Below are 18,708 nucleotides of genomic sequence, written 5' to 3'. Positions count from 1 at the left end.
TTGGCTACGCTACGCGCCCTGCAGTCTGCAGTTAGGTTTCATTTGCACTTCTAGTGCAACCTGGCTGAAACGTCGGATAAAAGGTAAAATAATGAAATGTAATCGCGTCAGACCCGTTCTTCTTCTCTGTCGAATCGCTCTTGACAGAGCGGTCATGGCGTCCGCATCGGTAGTAGAGGCGGACACAGCTCTTCGCACGATCTCCCGCCATCTCTCCCTGTTGGCAGACTGTCTGGCAGTCAGATGCCGTATAACGGGGTGAGTAGGTTTCGCGGGGAGAGGTGGGTTATGAATGGGGAGAGAAGGTTTGAGAGGGGGTGAGAAGGGATTTTAAGGCTACTGCTACAAAATAATGTATTCCAATTTAAAATGGAGCTATAGTAATACGCATAATAAAAAAAATCGATTCAACAATCTTCCAAAATCACCTTTGTATGAAAACCCCTCTCACCCCAAATACGAGGCACTACGGGGTGAGGTGGGTTTTCCTCTTTATCGACAAAGTTATGAAATGGAACTACCCAAAATAAAATAAAAACTAAAATACAAAAGTCCGGAACACTTATTATTATACACCAGCGGTCGGCAACCTTTTAGCAGCCAAGGGCCAAATAGTAGTTACCGAAGTTGACGCAGGCCGCACTTTGTTAATATTTATGACTTTATCAGATATTGTCGTTTGTTAATATTACATACAAAATAGCCAGGGAGGCTCGCGGGCCGCAACTGAGAGGTTCGCGGGCCGCTGGTTGCCGACCGCTGATATACACCATTCAGTTTTCATATGTAAAAATAAAATGTTATCGAGGTTTGAATTTCAGTTTTGACCCTACTCACCCCATTTTACGGTACGTGGTTTTCCACTGCGGATTTTATTTGGTCAGTCCAGCGCATAGGTGACATTAAATACCTATGTGTACAAAACGCAAGAGTTTAAAGTTTTAGGTTCTAATTAAGGTTTTTTGTACTTATCTGATATATTTTTTAAATGAATCCACTTAATAAAATAAATAAAACGAAGGTTTATTTTATTTCCCATGTATTTCTATTCTATTATTCTATTCTATTATTTTATTATATCATGTATTTTTATTATTTTTATTGTATAAATGTTTTTCTATTCTATTCTATTATAACATTCATACCTCATAATTTTATTATGAGGTAAGACTTAATAAATCCTGAATGACCTAACACCCAAAGGATTTATTAACAGCCCAAAGATGCAAAAAAAATTATATCTATGAATGAATGAATGAATGAATGAATGAATGAATGAAATTTTATGCACCCAAGTCTTCAACCGATCCGTAGCTGACCTTAACTTACCGACCGCCTTATACACGGTGTGGTCTGTAACACGAGCAAAGAATTAAAACATAGATTGTACTCCTCAAACGATGACACTTTTGTTCAACAACTTTTAAAAATTATGAAGTATTTAGACTCCCTATTTTTCATACAAAATAAATATTATCTTCAATGAACGCCATCGCCACGCCATATTATTGTAATTGACGTTGCTTGTCACGCCTTAAACATAACAAAATTCGCAATACCGTCTTAGAATAAACTTTAAAGTGTAATAAAAATCAAACCACAGGTTATTTTTAAAAGTCCCTGAACAAATGTTGGTCAGTATGAGGAGTACAGTCTACAGTTTAATTTTTTGCTCATGTTACAGGCCACACCCGGTATAGTTAAACGGTAGATCTAAGAGTATGTATTCCTAGTAGACATAGTAGGTACTTATATAATCAACCAAAACCAAACCACCATCGAACCACCACCACCATCGAGTGCGTCGACTTCTGGCCGAAAGGTGTCGTGTTTCGGAGGTTCCGGGGCAAACTGCCGAATCCGACACAAGAGCAGCCGATGCAACGGAGCCACGCCGTTTTGTCGACTAAATAGTGTTTAGTTTTAAGTTTATAAAATACATATGTATGTTAGTCTGTAAGGTATTTGTAATATGGGCCTTGTTGCCTGAATTAAATTTCTAAATAAATAAATAAATAATCAACAGTTTGTTTGCAATAGAGGTATAATCATCAAAGTCAGACATCAGGAAATTTAATATGTACATGTATGTAACTTATACTTTGTACCTATATTACGAACCCTGTTTTAAATATAATTATAATATTTAAAACAGGGTTCGTAACCGGTTGTTTTTTTTTAAACCCGAAATAGCCCAATATTTTTAATTATTTTATGCTCTTTACTTTAATGCTGATACCTATTATTTAAATTATGTATATAAGTACTTATGAGTCACAGATCTTTGAAATAAATGAATTTTAATTTAATTTACGTAGGACTGAATCATGTACTTATTTAGAGGTACCTAACAATTTCGTATTATGAGATTGTCCCATTAAAAATGAAATAATAAGCCAAAGAACGCAAAAGAAGAAGATTATAAAATTGATGATACGAGTACTTGAGTTAGTAAGGAATTAAACATGTACAGTCGCCATCAGATATATCGGAGCGGCCAAGGTGTTCACAATATCTGAACACGCGCTCTAACGCCCTGACAATAGAGGCGTGTTCCGATATTTGTGAGCACCTTGGCCGCTCCGATATATCTGATGGCGACTGTACCTACGACTTTGTGGTTAGATCTTTTAACGCCTGACAAAATTGTTACAGCATTTAGTTCTAACGATTGATTTGCAAAGAGCATTATTTTAGATAATATTCAATTTAATTTTAAAAATAAGTCGTAGAACATATTGTGATATTTTATTACAAGAAGTTAATAATTACATTTCCGTTCATCTCAAAACATGTAAGTCTTAATTTGGCTCAATATCTTTGTTGAAATTGATATCGCTTATTAATCTTCACTCACAATAAAATTTTATCTTAGATTAAATTACTATCAGGCTTATAAAGCAAATCAAAGAACTTCAATAAGAAATACAATAAATTATTATAAGTTTAAAAAAAATTGCTCGACCGAAGTAGTTACAAAAATCAATAATGGATGGCGCGACTGTTGACAGACTTCTTATTGCATTTGACGCCATCCCTGTCATTCCTACTATAGGCGCATAGCGCTATCTCTCACTAAGGGTGAGTCAAAACATTAAAATTATTGTTAAGCTATATTTCGGGTTATTTTCTTTTGGGATCGATACAAAATGTTTATATAAACTATAAAATGTTAAAAATGATTACTTTGAAGTGCATAAAGGCGTTAAAACAGACCAATGTTCTGCATCGCGCAAGTGATGTTTTTGAATATCATTGTATAAATACGCGAGCGTGTTTAGCAAAGTGGGGAGTCCGTTTCTACGCAGTAAAGCAGTGACTTGAGGGAAGAGCTGTTCTAACTCTACCTCACTCGGTGAAGCAGTACGACTGACTCGAAGTGACGTCAACTACTGTGGAACACATACGGGCTGAAACAATGCCACATACGGGCTGAAACATGCCACATACGGGCTGAAACATGCCACTAACGGAGCACACGGCTCACACGCAACAGCTTACAGGGTTAAGCATTCCCTAAGCTACAAACGAGAATCGCATTCAATCGGAGCATCCCCGACTCACTGGGGACTCTGAATCGCGCAATCAAGCAACAGTGTTTCACTGAATCAACGAGGAAACGTTCCTCAACCCCACTGTAGTAGAACATTTGACTTCCCTTTTATGCATTACTTCCCTTTTATGGATTGCTAAACCTCTATAAAGGGGCCCACTGATTAACAGTCCGCCGGACAGTATCGGCCTGTCAGTTGTTCGGAACTGTCAAAATTTTGTTCTAACTGAAAGGCCGACACCGTCCGGCGGATTGTTAACCAGTGGGCCCCCTAAGAGCCCATCAACATGCACACTAGCGCCACCGCTAAATAATCGTGATTATTTAAATTTAACGACAGGTATTTAAAAAAAGGAGGCCGTACTGTATTTTGTATTTAAGTACGTTTTGAATAAGGTGTATTCGGGTAATACCTAATGTCGGATAATTCCGAAATTCAGATGAAAATCACCCTTAATTCCATCATAATAAAAGTCTCTTTTCGGAATTATCCGACAGTTTTCGACATTCGGAATTACCCGAGTAAACCTTACATCAAACTAGTTTTTAAGATGCTGGATTCGTCAATCTATTATGCGTCCAAAGTTGAGTTGTTTTTTAGCAATATAAAAAGTAGTTTGATGCATGTTTGATCTATTTATGTATGTTTAAAGTTTGAATAGAGTAGGTAATTAATAACTGTATGAAACGTTTTTGTTACGATTAAATATGTGACGTTCCACGGGAAAAGGTACCTTATGAGGGTTTCTAGTTTCGGAGATATGAAATGTTTTGTAAAGAGGTGAAAAAATGCTCAATTTTTTTTTATTGTGTGATCTGAAACCTTAATGCGTAACGTTTGTTTACCTGTTTTTATTTTTGTTATAAGTTAGTTATAAGCCTAGTAATGTCGTCTCAGAGTTTAGTAGAAAAGGTACCTTATGGAAAAAAGATTGAAAATTCCCAAAAAAACTAGTCAATACGGGAAAAGAAGTTTGGTAGAGAACTGTATTAGCATTCTGCAAAACTAATTTGATAATTTCAGTTCTGGTTGGGGCGCCTCGCAAATATTATAACCGTACATAGACCGACATCACAATCCAAGTAGCCTGCTATTATACCAAAGTTACTCTCGTCAAGTCTTTCTTAACTAGAATAATCTTCATTTGGTTTGGTCGCATGCAGTAAATCAGCCATTGGTTTGCTGAAAAATGCCAATACCCGACGCATTACCTTATGGAATATCTGAGGTCATTGAACCTCAATGCCGCTTATCTTCAATAGCAACCGAAATATATTATTGATAAGAAATAGACGATTTATACCAGGTTAACCCCAAAATATTATTAGTTTATCCTAACTGTTCCATCATCATCATCATGCCTCATCATGTAACTTAATCACAAGGTACCTTTTCATTACATACAAATTATTGGTCTTTTTTAAGATTATTATGACGAAGAACTAATTAAATTTGGGGCAGTTTAATGTAAATTAATATTTTCTATTCATAAAAGATAAACTGTAATATGATTGATACTTTGTAGTGATGTATTATTAGATTTATTTCCATAAGGTACCTTTTCGTAAATGTATGGAGCAAATACTGTTATTGTTATGTAAGTTTAAAGTGGCATAAGGGGTTAAATATAGTATTTAGTTGGGGTTTTAGGATTTATTTCATTTCAATGACAGAATTTCTTTCATATGTGCTCAGAAAAATTGATTGTGTGTCACATTAAAAGTAAAAATATTCAATTTTGTGATTTTATATGAAAAAGTCAGAAAATACATTTTCACCTCTAAATCGGTATTGTTTTTTGCTTAAACTGTCTGTCAGTGTCGTTTTCTAATAGATAAAATTTAAATCTTGAGAGCTCATTGCAATCAATCGTGAAAATGAAATAAAACTTTATTTTCAAGAGATTGGTTAGTATACACATAAATCAGTCGATATCAAAAGTTTCTATTTGCATTACAGAACAAGTCGCAATATTTTTTAAATCTCAAATATATAAGGTATTATTATTTGTAGTCAACTATGTAACTTACTTCAGGAACATAGTTTTTTAGGCGGCTAAACTTAAAACTTCTCTATCGTAAAGTTGCTCATTTCACAACATTATTTTCAAAAAATCATATCTCTGTAACTACGCAACCTAGAAGGTTGATCTTTTGTGTTATCGATAGCTTATCTATTGTAGATTACTGGGGTATGCATAACTCCATACCCGCCATAAGGTACCTTTGACCGTGGGACGTCACATATGCATTTATGTAACATTTGACTTCCCTTTTATTGATTACAAAATCTCTTAAGTTTATATAAGGCAAAAGAAGATTAAATTATCTATTATAACACATTTATTTATTGTAAGTACCTATGTATAAAGTTTAATTAGAGTAGATAATTATAATTAAAAACTATTTGAAACCTCTTTAATTGTTGTGATTAAATGTGCATTTATTTTACCTATCTAGAACATTTGACTTTTTTGCTAATTCATTGTAAGTATTTACAATTTATTTTTACATATAAATATAATAATTTATTTAGTTACATTTATGAAGTGCCCGACCAAAAAATGTATGTAAGGTGTATTCGGGTAATACCGAATGTCGGATAATTCCGAAATTCAGATGAAAATCACCCTTAATTCCATCATAATAAAAGTCTCTTTTCGGAATTATCCGACAGTTTTCGACATTCGGAATTACCCGAGTAAACCTTACTTCCTTAGTTTGTAAGTAATTCAATCTTAGCGTAATTTTAGATTCTCACTTACCGTAAAACGGGGTGAGTAGGTTTCGCGGGGAGAGGTGGGTTATGAATGGGCAGAGAAGGTTTGAGAGGGGGGTGAGAAGGGATTTTAAGGCTACTGCTACAAAAATAATGTATTCCAATTTAAAATGGAGCTATAGTAATAAGCATAATAAAAAAAAATCGATCCAACAATCTTCCAAAATCACCTTTGTATGAAAACCCCTCTCACCCAAATACGAGGCACTACGGGGTGAGGTGGGTTTTCCTCTATATCGTCAAAGTTATGAAATGGAACTACCTAAAATAAAATAAAAACTAAAATACAAACGTCCGGAAAACTTATTATATACACCATTCAGTTTTCATATGTAAAAATAAAATGTTATCGAGGTTTGAATTTCAGTTTTCACCCTACTCACCCCATTTTACGGTACTTATTATTATGTAGGTAGGTACTAAAGAAGTATTTTTAATATTATCATTGTCATCTTCCCCTCCCTTGATTTGACGCCGACGGATGGTCCTCAAAGGTCCCTGGGACAAATCTGGTTTAATAAAATCGACCAAGTGCGAGTGCGAGTGTTGACTGCCAGCGTCTTTCGGAACGGCTTGACTCCTTGGCGCTGCGTAGAGATGTGGCCTCGCTCTGCATTTTCTATCGCATGTATAACGGGGAGTGCTCCGAGGAATTGTTCGGATTAATCCCTGCCGCTTCTTTTCGCCATCGCCCTACGCGACAACATTACCATCTTCATCGCTTGGATGGTTGGCAGTCCTCAACTGTGCGTTTCTCCAGAAACTTCCTGCCTCGCACAGCCAAACTGTGGAATGAACTGTCGCCAGCGGTATTTCCGGACCGATACGACCTACAAACCTTCAAGAAAAGAGCGTACTCCCATCTTAAAGGCCGGCAACGCGCTTGCAACCCTTCTGGTGTTGCGGGTGTCCATGGGCGGCGGTAATCGCTTACCATCAGGTGATCCGTCTGCTCGTTTGCCTCCTATTTCATAAAAAAAAAAAAAAAAAAAAAAGAGTCGGACTTGCGCACGAACGGTTCCGTCTACCATTACGCAAAAAACGGCAAAAAAATCATGTTTGTTGTATGGGAGCCCCACTTAAATATTTATTTTATTTTGTTATTAGTTATAGCGGCAACAGAAATACATCACCTGTGAAAATTTCAACTGTCTAGCTATCACGGTTCATGAGTTACCGCCTGGTAACAGACGACAGACGGACGGACTGACGGCGGAGTCTTAGTAATAGGGTCCCGTTTTTACCCTTTGGGTACGGAACCCTAAAACTGGTTTTAGTGCAACACTAGGGCCGAGTACGATTATTAGAAACAGAATCGGGTCGCTTTTATATTTGCTCATAATATGTAAATATTTCAAGGGTGCGTAGGCGGAAGTCTCGGGTTCGAATCCTGCTAATGGTTAATTCATAGAGTTATATATTTGACAGAGGGAATGTCACTTAAGACAAACTGTGACACTGCAATGGCGGACGGTTTGAAAGTGTGCGTGTAGACGAGTGATACCATGTAACACAAATTCTCCCCTAATGGTGAAACAATTATTTTCAATATCGTCCTTGTTTTCAAATATTAAAGTAGGACAGTTTTACGTTAGACAATAAAAAAGTGTGTACCTAACTGATTTTATAGGTCTTGAAAATGCGCATTACTTGCAAATTACATGCAAATTACTTTGTGCAAATATTATTTTCAATACCTAATGATATTTAACTTGTAACACATCTGGTTTTATACAAAAAATAAATATAAGGTAAATGTACTAGTGCTCGACATGTTAATGCCCAATAGATGACACCTTGCTGTCACCTCTATTGACAATGGTTTAAGTTTCAAGATGACATGTACTGGACTGGGACCGCGTCGAGCACCATGAGTATGTTTACCTTACATAACAAATAAACGTTAACTATCAAACATTATTCATGTAAACGTCTTTAATCTCCTTATTGTCGGGAAATTACCATACCGACCTAGTTTGAAATGCAAAATCAATAATTTATCTATTTACCTAAATATCCTAAATTATCTCTTATATACATAATAATTTAATAATAAGGGCATCAATTACCCTACTTTCGGGGAATTACCCTATTCAACTTACTGGTCACACTCCTGTTTCGCATTTATAAACAATGAAATATGGAGATTTTATGTACTATACCGTGATAATTGATAAAATTAGCTATGAAAAGTTATTCTGTCACTTTTTTTCTTTCGATCGGTACAATTCTTGCAAGATTTAACTACGCATGCCGCCGATATTTTACATTTTTCTTGGACAAATTTACTTCACTGACGTTTCGATCCGTCTGACGGCAAATTGGTGGATGATGGAATCACAGTTTTTGTCTTAGCAAAACTACGTCCGTAGTATTCTAGGTCCATGGGTTAATTTACCTATTCGTATGTTTTAAAAAATATTTGTTCCCGAGTTATTAATTTTTTCGATATAAGTATATAAGAATTGATTTATAACTAACACTGTTAAAATCTTTCGGGTTACTCGTGAACACCGTGTATACAAACCTATATATCGACGCTTAAGAATCAATTAATACTGTCTAAGTAACAAATAAATTAAAATTTAGACAATTATGGCATGCTATTCGTTATTTTAACTAACTAACCTAACCTAACCTAACTGCATTAAAATGTAAAAAACGTCAAAAATGTTAGTTAGACAGTATTGATTCTTAAGCGTCGATATATCGTCGTCTAGTACCTACCCACAAGTTGTGTTGTGGGTTGTGGGCCACAACACAAGCTTTACTGAGGTTACTGTGGGACTAGGTCGATCTGTGTAAATTTGTCCTATAATATTTTTATTTAAGTATTTATTTTTCACGCCACTGTTCGGAAATGTGGCAATAGATGGTCTAAAACCAAGCTGGAAAGTAGGCAATAGCTGTAGCACCTGAACCATCACTACTACAATGTTTCATTGTTATCATCATCTGTCATTGGTGACGGTTCGCTACAGCAATGAGTATCATTTAAAACATAAAAATCAATAAAAGGTCTTTTTTGGCGCAACTTTTTCCATCAAAAATAAAATTAAGTTATTTATAGGACCAATTTCTTGTTTAAAAAAAAAAGAAATGTCAAAACCATTCATTCATTCAGTCAGATCATTCGATTCACGCTTAAGGCGTTTTTTACTTTTGTAGAGCTGTTTGTGGTTTTTTTAGCAAAAACGCTTCTAAGTTTAGAGTCGATTTTAAGCAAACAACAGAAAAACGCTTCTTAAAAGTGATAAAAAAGGCGGGATCGGAAAATACTCACTGAATTGGATAGTGTAAATTGTGTTTGACTAAAAAATACAAGAAACACGTATCTACGCTCGCTATAAAAATGAGTTCTTCTAGTGAAGAAAATGATATTCTTACGCTGACGCCTACCGAAATTCAAGAGATAGCACAGGCAGTGGCTAATAATTTTCTACCAGAGAAATCGCGGGCTAGTACTATAGCGCGCTAGTAGTAGCGGGCTAGTAGTATAGTTATGCAAATGTTTTCTTATTTCCTCGCAGTAGTCGTGAAAAGCACTATGTAATGCCTCGGCCGGAAACGCTAAAGATGGACTCGTATTATTTGAGGGCCTCCACTAACGTGTCGGCCCTCAAACTCACTCGTCCATCTTTTAGCGGTTTTCCGTCCTCTCCTACAATGTACTATACCTACTTTAAATGAGAGGATCACAATCTTTAGTCGTAGGTACTTATTGTCAAAGTGTCAGTGTCTGATAATTTCAGTTGAAAACGCGTGAAACATCAAACTGCTCCGAATTCGTCATAATGTATGACGAAGACGAAGATAATGTAATGACCATTTTAATCATCCTGGACTGACCGAATTATTAGACATTCAGTGTTAAAGAAGCAAGCGACTGCAATGGACCCGAGACTGGACTTTTAATAGTATTGTTTCATTTTTTTAAATAATTTTTCATTAAACGATCAGATTCAGTGTTAAAGTAGCCGTCGACTGTCTGGACGGACTCGAGACTATAGATAGTTTTTTTTAGCATAAGAAAAAAGGTAATCAATCTTGACGTGTCTTTTAATTGAAAAACACTTTTTTTAAATCAGTCACGGTAAATATGTAACAATTATTAATCTAATACGATCATTCATATTCTTCTCCTTTCATAAGTAATAGTTACTTTACTTTAAAAAAGCGTTTTTCAATTAAAAGACATGTCAAGATCGCTTACCTTCTTTCTAATGCTAAAAAAACGGACTATAACTTTAAAAAAAGTTTTTTTTTTATTATTTATCAGATCAACATGGGCTTACATTGTTATTTTATGTTAGTGTTAGTTATGCACTCTACTACTGCGATGAAGTGCGATACTGTGTTCAGTGTTATAAACACAACTTGCGACGCGTGCATTCAGGGTGGTGGAATATTTTTATTTTATTTATTGGTATTCAGGATAACAACAGCCGTAAATATAACTAAGACATATTAATGCTTACATAAAAATAGGGCCAATAACAGTCATCCATTGAGTTACATTATATAACGATTAAAAATAACAAAGATAAGAAAACAATGAGAATGTACAATACACACAAATGCTCGATACACTAGAAATACTATAAACCGGTTGTAAAATGTATAAACCGGTTGTAAAATGTATAAGTAATCTAGTTAAAAATACCTACTTCTAATACAAAACAAAACCATGACATTGCATTAGTTGAAAATCAGACACCAGCAGACGTTCACAAAAATATCAAGATAAACATCATAATGTAGTAGTTATTCAAACTGAAAGTTTATTGTTCATAGAATTATTATAGGAGTTAGAATCTAAAAAGTACACCTACCTGAATATAATATATAATATATGGTGCGGGGATCCTCATGAGGTATGTTTATCTGCTGTTAACGGTTATTAAAATTAGGCTGGTAAGTACACATACATAATTATTATTATGTGTACCTGCCTAAAGGAGGACTCACGCTAGACCGGGCCGTGCCCGGGCTGAGGCGTCAGACATGCCATTTTTTATGACGGCTGATCGGTGCTTTCCATAGTAAAAGAAGCGCCGGAAGCTCTGGCCCGGTCTCGGCCCAGTCTATCACATAAATATAGGTGTATAATGTGTTATTACTATTAGGTGTAACAAAAATAATGGGGATTCATTTATGAGCATATTCGGTAACGTGATCTGATTAGGAAAAAGTAGTTTTTTTCCAAATTATACCACTTAAACGAATCCCCATTATTTTTGTTATAATTATTCTGTAGGTGTAACGTAAATTAACATCAAATCGTTGTTAAAATATAAATTTTTATACCCAATAATTTTAATTGAAAATATATTTAGTCACCAAAGAATGTTTTTCTCAAAAACTGTCGAGTCCTTATGACACCACTGTGGCGTTTATCCTGATTTATAGTAGAAGATACCTCAGTCAAAATAAATGAGCCACATTCGTTTTACTTTAAAATGTTTATTTAGTTTTGTGACACAGATATGATAACACTATTTCCGATTGATTCACCAACTCTAGCATGAATAAAATGAATGATTTCATATGTCCTATACAACGCCGCCCTTATCAAGCTGTAGACCCGCAGATTGCTGATTTTATTGTTTGTCATTGTGGTGGTCACATTCTAACAAGTACCTATATACCGATGTGCGAGAGTGACGCATAATACAATATAACTACAAAGGCGCAACCATCCTATCCTTGCTTACAGTATAGAGTCTGTGCGGAAAGAGAAGAGTCGTGAAATGTATGGGATCCAATACATTCTACGACTCTTCTCTTTTCGCACAGACTCTAAGCGTTTTGACATTCAGTCTGCCCGGCAGAGGCAGAGGCATGAGAAGAGAAGAGACTCTGCCCTCACGCTGAAAACATGGGCTGAGTTAACATAGAAATTACGTCATCTGCCCAGCCCCCCCCCCCCCCCCCCCATCACTCGATTCGAAGAACAAAGGGACAAGTAACGAAATTTAGATTTTCGATGTTAGCGGCTGAAAGTGATTGTTTGGGGGACATACCTATGCCAGTCTTACACGGTTAAAGTACCTATAAGTGAAACTTCCCGCTCCCGCTTATCATCGAACTTATTACACAGACTGTACTTAGGGTGTGTGCTCATTGATTGGCATAATTGGTGGATTGACTTATTAATGCTAGCTCTGGCGGATCAATCTATAATTTAGCACTCTGGCTTTCGCATAACGTGAATAGTAGAATCAATCACAGAACCGAAATATCCCGGCAATTTGGACCCCAGATCGACCCAAGATTTCCTAGTACCATCATACAGTTCATACAGCAAAGTTTCATTCCATTTGCGGAAAAATACATTGCGGTCACAGGATAAACAAAATTGTTTATTTTTCTGGCAGTCAAGGAAGTCGCTGACTGTTGCGCCGAGGTCCTTGCAGTTATCTTGTTGGTCGAAATACTGAGATCCCTCTTTGTCGGTGAAGCACTGGCATTTGTTGCACTCGTCGTCACAGTACCCATTGCCTGAGCATCGAGGTGTCTGTCAACATGAAATATGTTTAAAATTAATGTTAATTTTACATAGATGAAACTACAAAACATTTAATCTGTTAAGTGATCACTCACACATCGGTACATACCCATAAGCTAGGTGCATGTTTATCATAACATAAGTAGTATCTACGGGAGTTATTTTAAAACTTTATAATTATTATTTTGTTCATTTATGGAGTAAACACAATAAGCTTACTTTTTCTCTATGAAACCGGCCAGGATCTAAAATAGGTAGGTACTAGCAGTAAAATGAACTTACAATACGCGAGGGAGCAGCACATGACGAAGACACCGGACCGCATTGACAAAACTTGCCATGTCTGTGAAAAATAATGCACATTTTTTTTAATAAGTACCTTCATAAGTAGTTCTTATGAAGAGTTATATACATACATAGCAAATCTTATTCTCGCAGTTATACATAGTTATTTTTAATGTATGAATATTTAAAAAAAAACATTTCTGTTTGTATTATATCCTATTTATTATGTGCCATAGAAAAGTGTGTACCCTATGTACGTATAATATCTTGCCACGCCCTTGTAGGGTCCATGCTGTACTCAATTAAACTTAAACACCATTGTAAAATACCATGGATGCATTGAATAAATGATTATGATTCATCAAAGATCCCCACAATGACCGATGATGATCTACCTCCACCTTCTTTTTAATGCCAGCGCCAGTTTCCTGTATTTCTCAGTACGTGGTCGCTAGTTGAAAATATTTTCCACTTTGATTAGTGGGTATTAGTTGTTATCATAAGCTTTGCTTGGGAATTTTAGAGATACCTACTTACCTACGCTTAATCTAAAATTTTAGATAATCTAATCTGTTTTCCTTAAACATTCTCCAAAAACATTTCTGTGGTCCTAGTGAATAAGGGTACAAGTCTCGGGCAGCGCAGGTGTAAAAGGGTGTAAGTCCCACGTAACACATGCCTTTTTACACCTAGCTAAGCTGCGCGAGACTTGCACCCTTTTTCACTAGGGCCACAGATGTATATGTAATCTACCTGTCTTCGTCACACTGACACGTGCCGCAGACAAGGCTTCCAAATCCATGACAAGCCCGAGCCCCGGTCTCTACCTCCTCAGAGCACCCACAACCACAAGGCACCACATACTTCAACATAGCCTTCTCCCCCACACCCGGCATACCAACCTCCACGAAAACATACTCGATTTTTTGCGATGACGGCGAGCAAAAGCCTGGGCTGATTTTAGTTGTCACTTCAATTTTAGTAGGATATTTATGGATCATTACGTGAACTTTCGATTTGTCGAATTGCGTTGTGTTTAAAATGTTATGATATACCTGCGGAAAAATAAATATTAAAATACAATAATTTATTTTAAAAAATAGATGATCTAGGACAACGCTCTACACACTGAAGAGTTCATTTCTCTGTGAAGGAATACCTTCAAATAATACATATTATTATGTCATTTATGTCCTTATTTAAGAACGGGCGAGATATCATGTTGTTTCGCTAATATATAGTCATACGTATCGATAAAAAAAGGCTTACAATATTGCGGAGTAGGCTCCGCACTCCGCTTACAAAAAAAGATCGACGAAAATATTTTAATTGTTTCACCCATTTCGGAATTAGGATGCAAATAGAGTCTACAACGGCATCAAACTTTCAACCAACTCTTTGCGGCAGTGAATAAGTAAAAAACCTTACATTTCTGCTACTCTTCACCGTAGTATCTCCATTTATTTTCAGTGTAGTAACTTTCCCAGAGTCGACATGAGCCAGCACCTCCTCATACTGGGGCCTGAACACCTTGCCGTCTAAAGAGTTTAGATCCGCGTGGGTGGTTTCCATGTGGTTTGGACACCAATCGTCCCCTCCACCAGTCAAAGGTACACATTTACGCGTCTGAAAGAAATAACAAAGCTATTCTAGATAACTTTAAAACATCCGATTTTTAAACGCTATTTCTGACAGATTAAATCACTTAATTTAAATAATAACTTAGTTATAACATTAAGTGAGTAATTATGTAGGTACATTAAGTGAGGAAAAACTACCTAAATACCTACATATTGGTTCAATTTGCCAGCACTTTACTGGTAATTATGCACAGACGTAATTTTAAGAGAAGTATTGATTATAGGTCCCTAACATTAATAGCTGCGTTTCCGTTCCTACGATGGCCCATAATCCGTAGTAATATATTTGTTTTAATACTATGTCGGTGGAAACAAGCGTACGGCCCGCCTGATAGTAAGCAGTCTCCGAAATATGTGAGGATTAGATCGCTGATGCAATCACCAGCCGAATGTTAAAACCTTTAACGTAGATTATATTTTATGCTATATTTTGTAAGACTACCAAAATTTAAAAAATAATTTATGCACGTTTTCATAACGATAAGAACTTCGGTTATCACAAGGTTATAGTGATTGCTGAGGTTCAATGTCATTACTATTATAATTCCGCAATCCTAAATTTTAAAATGAATACAAACCTCGTAAGGATCCTTGCACCAAATTCCACCACATTTGATGCACTCATTACAAGTCTCCTTTTGCGCTAAGTTACAGTCAAGAGCAGAACCAGGTGTACCAAACCAGTGGACACAAAATAATATCGCAATAAAACATCGAAAACTTAATTTGGCCATTATTCTCAGTAATTATTCTTTGATCTATTTTAAACTTGCGGACATATGAGTGTGTTTGCTAGAGACCGGTATAAATATAAGTAATGTATAATTTAATGTTTAACGCTGAAGTAGCTACCTAAAGCAATCATCCATCCTGCATTTACATACTTATTAGAAAGAGACGGAAAATTGCACTCTGATAACATTCAGCGCTAAATTTGTCGCATTTTAAGGAAAATGATCCTCTGGCGCAATATACAACGTATCCAGCCAGAGTATTATTAATACCATCATACCTATTATTAATACCAGCCATCAAAATATTGTTTTTTACAAAGACATCTAAAAATAGTGGCAAAAAAATTGTTTACACTATAATAAAATAGCTGTGATGTAAAGTAGGATTTGCAATCCGGATCCGAAATGTATGAAATTATCCGGATCTGGATCCGGATCCGCGGATCTTCCCATACATTTCGGATCCGTCGTGCAAACCCTAAAAGTAAGAAATGCAGCATCCTTCCAAAGCTTTAAAATTAGGCTAAAGACATGGCTCGAGTAAAAATTATTTCTATAATTATCAAGATTTTTTCAATCTACCTCTTGCAATATAATAATAGAAACTAATGTAATTAATTAAGTATTTATTAAATATATATAATATAAAATAATCCCATTATGACAGTATTGACCTATTAACAGTATGTTATGAATAATAAATTTCATTTTATTTAATTTGATTTTTTATTGTAAAATTTAATAGGTAAGTACTACTTAAAAAAGTAAGGAGGTGAGGTAAATAAGATCAAAGAAAATAACAAATGAAGGGGCGAGAGTTCTGAAGCCTGCTTGCTGCAAGTTTCTTTGTAATAAAATTATGCTATTATTTTTATACTAGGCGTTATTTTATGATCACGGCGTTGGATTTAAAATCAGAAGACGACCCTATCTTTCTGACTTTGTATTAAAATAACAGTCAGATTACGGCTTGATTCTAATTTTAATAAACGTCAAAAATTTGATCTCGATCCATATCGTATCGAGATCTAATTTTGACGATTATAAAAATACAGTCAGGCCGGTAGATGGAGCAACCGAACTTGAATACCTGGTGTAAAAAGTATCCTTTTAGTGTTTGGCACATAGAAAAGAAACAATGTAGATAGAGCCGATCTCTACTCCTTAATGGCTATTCTATGCCGCACACCTAGTGTACCTTCAAAACATTACATTACATTACAACACAAAAACATTAAAAGCCGTAAGAGAGGCCAGCTTAAATACTAAATATAACCAAATTAAAGTAAGGGATGTTTCACTTGTTAGCATGTCCGATGACTTATTTATTTATTTAACATTTTAAACCAGGCAACAAGGCCCATATTACAAATACCTTACAGACTAACATATATTATATGCATTCATAAACTTAAAAAACTAAACACTATTTAGGCGACAAAACGGCGTGGCTCCGTTGAATCGTCTGGGGTTGTGTCGGATTCGGCAGTTTGCCCCGGAACCTCCAAAACACGACACCCTTCGGCCAGAAGTCGGCCGAACTCTCGGATCTCGGCTAATGTAAGTATCTACGTTACGAAGAAACGAAACGATCGATGACGCTGAGACTTAAATGCCAATTAAATATAGGTAAACTTAAACGTTGTCTGGAACTGATCGTTCTTTAGCGTTAAGGCCGCCTGTTGTTTACCTCTGTCCAAAGATCCTCTGATGTCTTTATATTAGGTATGTATGTTCCTTTATCTTGAAATATAAAGAGGATTTGTAAAATTAATATTTATATTTTTTGACTTATTACAATATTAAATAACATTTATTAATAATTATTATTAAAAGACAAACAGGAATGTAAAACTAAAACTACAATTAAAATAACTAAAACTAAAAATTAAAAATACCTATCAAAATTTGGTGCCCTCGGGAGGGTGCCCAACACGCAGGCAGCGTTCCCGCGCTGGATTGCGATTGAAGCTGCCTGGTCGTCGTCGGGGATTTGTAATGTATTGTATTGTAAACCTCAATTTTTATCATCAGAATTGTTAATAGTAGATTGTTAACCCAGGGTTTCGCCCGAGTTAAGCACTCTACTTTTCACACCGCATGCGAGGGAACCAAACAAAACAAGACAATTTTGCAAAATCAGTAATTCAACTACTTACCTAACAGACTTACGGCCATGATTTTTTTTCCTTAGGACTTATTTGCAATCGGAGACTTTACATGTGTGAAGAGAAATAACCCCTAGCGAAAACATTTAGATTGCAATATTTACGGAAAAACACACATTTTAACAAACTGCAGTATTTTAAAATGATTTGTTCATCATTAAATGTATTATGTAGTATGAAAATCAGCGGGATTGCCTCTTACTTTTTAATTTTTTACTTTTTCGTTCTAAAAGCCGTAACAGACTACCGCACTAAAAATATTTTAAGAATTTAAATATTTTTTAAATAACAATTGATGAATGAAATAAGCAATTTTTATCTTGTATTTTAATTATATTTTCACGAATATAGTTCTAAATAACTTTATAAACCCATTTAATAACGTACAAACGTTTAACTGTGGCTGTATAAGATTCTAGCCTTTCCTCATTTACGCAAGTGTAAGGTTTAAAAAAATATTTTTGGTGTATTCCTTTTGGTTGCCGCCTTATCTAATCGAGTACAATTCAACATTAGAAATCAAGAATAATTTATTTTAATAATTAACGTACATCATTTTCGATGAAAAAAATTCAATACGGGATTAGTAAAATTGAACAATTACCAATTGTTCCAAGCGGGGAAATAAAGACACTATTTTTCCATTTTGTTTCCACCCAGTTGCTCGTGGGACGGGGACGCAGAGGAGTACACCACTTTTCTGCGCTAGAGCAGAAACGTGTTACTTTCTGCGCACTTTTTAGAACAACAACGACCCACTTTCAGAGCACGAGATATGAAAACAATATATTGTATCACCTTCCAAAAGTTCAATGTTATTTTTCCTACAGGTAATAATATAACTTGGCATAGCTATGGGTACTTACCTAGATTCCTCACCGTGACATCTCAATATAAATTTTACCGATTTGGCAATTATGGTAAGGAAATTACGCGCACACCTTATACATAATGTATATGTATGTTTAATTTTATATACAGAATGATTCATCTCTCTCGCGCTACTCAAGAAATGCAACTTACAGACAACCGTCAGTGCGA

At 35.5% G+C, this 18,708-nt stretch overlaps 1 protein-coding gene across 1 annotated transcript; it reads right to left on the bottom strand.

Moving 5' to 3' along the window:
• Nucleotides 1–12,428: 12,428 nt before the first annotated feature.
• Nucleotides 12,429–15,586, bottom strand: LOC134791138 (uncharacterized integrin beta-like protein C05D9.3). Its single transcript, XM_063762158.1, has 5 exons — nt 15,344–15,586; nt 14,554–14,751; nt 13,879–14,180; nt 13,123–13,183; nt 12,429–12,849 (listed from the first exon to the last, which is right to left on the bottom strand). Exons 1-5 carry the CDS (start codon nt 15,497–15,499, stop codon nt 12,517–12,519), a joined length of 1,050 nt encoding a protein of 349 aa, XP_063618228.1. The 5' UTR covers nt 15,500–15,586; the 3' UTR covers nt 12,429–12,516.
• Nucleotides 15,587–18,708: the final 3,122 nt, after the last annotated feature.

The sequence above is a fragment of the Cydia splendana genome, chromosome 5 (genome assembly GCF_910591565.1).
Source record: "Cydia splendana chromosome 5, ilCydSple1.2, whole genome shotgun sequence".
NCBI classification, from domain to species: domain Eukaryota; kingdom Metazoa; phylum Arthropoda; class Insecta; order Lepidoptera; family Tortricidae; genus Cydia; species Cydia splendana.
This window is presented reverse-complemented; position numbering and strand designations above follow the sequence as displayed.